Consider the following 6,011-nt stretch of genomic DNA (forward strand, 5'->3'; position numbering starts at 1 on the left):
CGTACAGCGTTACCACTCGTCCAATTCTGGACGTGAACAAAAAACAGAAACGATAAATCAGAGGGAAAGTGACGCTGCGGATGCTGAGGGTAACGGGAACAAGAGAGGTGCAGATTCAGGGCTTGATAATGCAGAGGAAGAACAGGATACAGACGAGGAGGAGCAGGAGGAGACAATACATACCCCTAAAAAGAAAAGGAGCTCAGGTAGACCCATAGGAAGGCCGAAGAGAAATGCAGCAGGCAGCTTGGTTCCAGCAGAGGAAACGCAAGGTCAGTGTTCAAACACAAAGACTGCCAGAGCAAAGGAGCAGAAGTTAAAGAGAACCCGCTGCAGCGATGAAGAGATTGAGGGCGAGCCGCTCGAAAGCGACATATCCTTTGACTCGGAAGAAAGGAGCGAGAAAGTGACATCGAACACGTCGAGAGGGAGGGCAAAAAATGATGAGAGTGACTCAAACTTTGAGCCTGAAAACTCTCAGAAAAAGAGGTGCAGCAGCCAGAAGAGTGGGAAGGGCTCGGGGAAGCGCAGAGGAAGACCAAGAAAGAATCAAGTAATTGAAGACACATAAAAAAAACCACATTGAGCTAAAAAACAAAAACGGTTACTGAGTTGAGCATTTAGTAAGAGAAATACAGTTTAGAGTGTCATAAGGTCTTCTGTGACGTTTCACATGCACACTGTTTTCTTTGCCTTTAGCTGTTAACACATACATGGTGTTAAGTGCCTGTGTTCCTTTGTGTTGTAAATATTGAGTAACTCCATAATAGTGTAATTTACTGTATATAAACAGCGGATGTGTTCATTGGTGAAAGGATGGATGGTATGTGCAATTCTCTGTCTGCTTTATTATACATGTGTCCCGGGAAGCCGTGACAGCATGGCCGCCATTCGCATGCACAATACCAGGTCCTGAAATTAAAGCAACTAAATATATTTCAGCTATCATTCACTTTTTTACGTTTACACCTTCGCTTTTCCTGCTGTGAAATGTCAGACTGCATTTTGGCCGCTGTCTTTGCGACATCCACAATAAGTGACTTCTAATAATGCTACATGTAAATCCAATATTTCTGTCTCCACCCCACAACAATAAGAGTGAAAGGATTTGGTCGTATTTGTGTTGTGAGCATTAAGAAGTAACACTGATTCGGGACAGAGATCGGGCTCAAATGAGTTAACCTGCACTGTGGAGGCAGAAATAACAGATGGATGTTATAAAACCTGCACAAATAAAAAGAAAAATATCTGCAAACCAAATATCACTGGGGCCAAGTTAGGAAATGTCAGTAGCCCTTTAATTTACAGGCTGTTAATTACGTAGTCATCATGTAGTACTGTGAAGAAATAGGCAAGGAATAACAGTAAGTAATATTATAAGTATGGGAATAATAAATCAAACGCACCCTTCCAAGCGCTGTGTGTGTTTATGAAGTAAAGATGCACACAGACACCTTTATAATGGCGGAGAACAACACATTGAAGTCGCACAGATTGTTTGACAGCAGGTCTGAGTAGTTGGAATAAAAGTGAACATCATTAAATATCACGACTTATATTTGTAATTTCTGAGATTTGTGCAAGAAACGACTGCCTGTCAGAAACCCACAGATCTCCGTGTCAGACAGCTGCAGCAGGAGCTGACTTTAGCCAGCAGGAAGTTCTGGAAAGGCATTCAATTCAATATTCTATTTAATAGGTACGGAAGAGGATTAGTACGGAGCCCCCCCCCGTGACTGGATAAAAAAAAATAAATAATGTGTGGCCACGCATTAACTATCTCGTTGCCACGCATTATTATTATATAATATATATTATTATTATTATTATTATCCAATGTCACCAGGGGGACTCCGTAGATTAGTGCCAAATGTGAAAATTTTAAAAGTTTAAAGTAAAAATAAGTTCTGACTTAAAAGTAATTATTTAGTTCAAATCAGAATTTAGAGAAAAAAAGATTATTTTTTAAAACTCATAAAATGTTTATATTTGGCCCAATTTATTATTAGTATAATAATGGTAAAGTAATAAATTAAACATAAGATTTATTGTAACCCAGGTCAGACCTGAACCACATCTCTATGTTAAACTATTCAAACAAAGTCTGCAGCAGAGTTCATCCTGTAAACATTGACTGCTTACAGTAATTAAAGAAAAATACCAATATGTGGATTGTTTAATTAATGGTTTTAAAGTTATGTTATCCACAAGACACAGCACAACTACTGCAAAACAAAACAATGAATATAAAAATAGATGCAATAGAAGTAGGTCTTGTCAAATGTCCTGTAATTGAGGTTGAACTGACCTTTTAATCTGTGCTGCTGTGTAAAATTAGTAATCAGATTACTGTTATTTATTTTTAGCAAAAATGGAAATTATTAGCAGGATTACAATTTTAAAATACATTTTGATGCTAAAAATCTTTCCAGTTTCCATTTCCTTTGTTAAAGGTTACATTGTTCTGTTGTTTTATAGAAAACACTTTCATTAATACATTTATTAGGGACCGAGCACTGACCAGTGCAAGGCCCTGTTATAATTGAAGGAATTCTTCTTATTATTCTGCCTCGTGTTGTAATGCATGTCTTGGGCGGCCCGCCAACATTTGCTGGGGACAAAGTCATGGATGAAAGTAATGGAAAGGTCATTGGGCAAATCCTTGCACAAAATTCAAACGTTACCGCGAAATAAATTACCGGTTTGGCGTGTCCCCGTGCCACGGGCTGCCCAAAATGCGAGCGCACCCCGAATCAGCCTCAAGGACCCCCTTTGAACGGCCGACACGTACCGCGCAAACCCGTACGGTATGTGTATCCGAATAACATGAACGCCAGAAAACCCTCTTGGACCCCTAACCGGGCAACACCAACAGCGACCAGTGAGCCAATCTTTGGATCTTAGCCGGCAATTTCTGAGCCGCATTTGCACGCGTTGGTAAATTATGAACGGAACTCCTCCCTCCAGGGAACGTTATCGGGACTCGGACTTTCAGAATTATTGTTACAGGTACAGTTAAAACACCATCGGTACACAGTCACTGTCCTATGGCGTGCCACCGTACTTATGCTCCTCGCTCATAAGTAATTAGCTCCCCCGCCTATGAACAATGAATATGCTGACCTCAAAAATTACAGTTAATAACTGGATAGCGCCACCTACTGGAACAGGAAACGCTTTGCACCATAACTTCAAGCGCGCATTACGTAGATCCAAATTCTCAAATTAAACTTCACGTGTTTTTTGATAAACGAGTACCGGCCACATGAACACCAGATATTATTTTCAGACACACTTTTAGTAGATAGCGCCACCTTACTGGCCAAAGAAGTAAGCGACTCGCACACTGGCGGTTCCTTTCAGCGGATTTACGTTGGAAAATTTTCCTGTTGTGCGTCCATCACTTGTGACGACGCACGTGCTTGCAGCATTCTAATTTGGTACCTTGTTTTATTGCGTATACATAGTTTGATGTTTGCATAGGAGTATCCTAAGTAAACGGGAACAGTAATCAGGGTTACAGCTTCTGCTTAAACTGTTTGTGATACTTGGTTGGGACCAATTAAATCTCTCTCTATTTCCTCCCCATACCCCTATCCCGATTAGTTAGTCTACGTTTTGGGGGAAGAAGTACTGTATAAATCCCGCATCAAAGAAAATCACAATCATGTAAACCGCAAACGGTAAAACACAAATTATTATCCGTTACTTTAGGATTACCATAAAACACAGAAAAATAATGTACAACCAAAAAACAAAGAAAATTAAAAGCTTGCTCAGCACGTGCCGTCGAATACAACAAAAGTATTGGGATCCAAACAAAAATTGGAAAATTCACAGTAACCTCCACGCTCAAAATCCGCCAAATTCGCGCATCATACATACATGGTGCCACGCTACAAACCGGCTGGCCGCTCACTATGTCTTGGAAAACTACTCTATCTGCATGGTCTCATGGTCCACTATAGGTTATTACTTTTATTCAAACACCTCGGTCCGACCAACGTATCTACTTGGAGATTAGGACTAACGATTACGGGCTGGAAGTTTATCGTGGAACTTCTAGTTGCCAGAGATAACAGGGGTGCGCGCTATTAAGCATATTTACTGTATTTGGGATTCACCATCATTTCATGTTCATTGGCGGCGGACTCTTATCAGACAAGTGACGGGCCACGCCATGGACAGGTGACTGATGATACCATGTTTAACATCTCTATAACCCTGTCCTGGTCATAAATCTGGAAAGGTCGATCCATACAGAATTCTTCCCTGGGAGGAGTTGTTCAATCATACAAGGCGTGGCAGAATCCGCCAGAAAGACAACCGCTGTAAATCGCCAGACACGGACACCGACTTTACCCTGTTGGGGCTCTCTCGAGGGTAATGGGATACCAAGAGGGTTTGTGATGTTCGTACTGATATCAACCTACACCATATACGTACTCTGAGCTTTTCTATCGCTTACGGTTTGTCGGCCTTTACAACGCGCTCTCCTTGAGAGAGCCTCGATTCGCGAAGAGGGGCTCCGCTCATTTTTGTGAGCGGACCCGATGCGACAAACGGGGATCCACTGTGCAATACCCAGGATATTTTCGCCATATACGGTTCTTGAAATTATTATGGTGCAATCTCCAGTCCAATCACTTTTCCTGACTTCTTCCCTCATGACTTTTCGCTAGCATGGTTGCGGGGCTCCCGGACCAAACATGCAGTCGAAGGAAAGGCAGGAAAACATAAATAGAAGAATTCCTTCAAATACAAAAGTGCCTTTGCACTAGGTGTACAGTGACTCGAAAAAGGGTCCCTAACGGTTTAAATGTATTAGCCAAAATTGAAGTATATTACTACTAAATAAAAACAACAGGGGAAACGAATGTAATCCTTTAACACAAAAGGAAAAAATTAGGAACCTCGGAAAAAACCTTGATTTAGCATCATAAAATGTATTTAAAAAATATGTAATCCTGCTAAATAATACATCATCACAAATTTATTTGCCTAAAAAATACATAACAATAACAGTAATCTATTATCTAATTTTACTCAGCCAGCACAGGATTAAAAAGGGTTCCGTAAACCTTCAATTACGCAGGACGATTTAGACAGAGACCTCTATCTACTTTGAATCTAATTATTCAACACAATCATTACATTGTTTTGTATTCTGCCCAGTTAGTTGGCTGCTGCTCGACTGTGGCTAACATAACACTTTAAAACTCCATCTATTTAAACAATTTCCACATATTGGTACTTTTCCTTAATTACTGCTAAGCAGTAAATGTTACCAGGATGAACTTACTGTGCCACGACTTGTTTGCATTAGCTATTAATAAACAATAGAGATGTGGTTCAGGGTCTGGGGGACCACAACGGCGGTTTAACAATAAATCTTCAATATTGTCTTAAATATTATTCTAATTACACTAACCATCTCATACTCTCGCCCTCCCCTAAAAACAGTGATAACTAAATTGACCACTAAACAATGATTCAAAACTTTTTAATGAGTTTTAAAAAAAATAAATCTATTTTTCTTAAATCTGATTTGACCTAAATAAAAATTACATGTTTTCTACGTCAGAACTCCCTTGATTCTCTCTACTTTTAAACTTTTTACAATTTTTCAACAGTTTGGCACTTAATCTTTACGGTCCATCACCCTGGTGCAACATTTGGATCATAAACAAATGCAACACTCATAAATCATACATAAACAACACCAAACACCCAGCACAAACAGCGGTTTACCACTCATCCAAATTAATACAAATTTATAATCACCTAAGATAATGGCGTCCCACCCCGGCAATCCAGAGATAGAATACATGCGTAGGCCCACCAAATATAACTATATTCTTATTTTTTGGTTATCCGATCACGGCGGGGGGTGAGGCTCGACTTACCACATCCTCTTTCCTGACACACTACCTTAATTAAAATAGAATATTGAATACCCACACACCGGACACAAACACTAGATCATGGCCATTTCGCAGAACTATCCAAAT

At 40.0% G+C, this 6,011-nt stretch overlaps 2 protein-coding genes across 2 annotated transcripts in view; both read left to right on the forward strand.

The window, feature by feature from the left end:
* The window catches only part of LOC118334636 (myoneurin-like), a 9,836-nt gene extending 8,900 nt beyond the window's left edge, over nt 1-936 (forward strand). The window contains exon 6 of the mRNA XM_035670631.1: nt 25-936. Coding sequence (XP_035526524.1) covers nt 25-571 — 547 coding nt within the window. The 3' untranslated portion in view covers nt 572-936. The remainder of the gene's footprint in view (nt 1-24) is intronic.
* Nucleotides 1-6,011, forward strand: part of LOC118334637 — a 15,593-nt gene that overhangs the window by 3,381 nt on the left and 6,201 nt on the right. The window lies entirely within an intron of this gene.

Source organism: Morone saxatilis, unplaced genomic scaffold, assembly GCF_004916995.1.
Source record: "Morone saxatilis isolate NCDOM2014 unplaced genomic scaffold, NCSU_SB_2.0 Contig23, whole genome shotgun sequence".
Taxonomy (NCBI): domain Eukaryota; kingdom Metazoa; phylum Chordata; class Actinopteri; family Moronidae; genus Morone; species Morone saxatilis.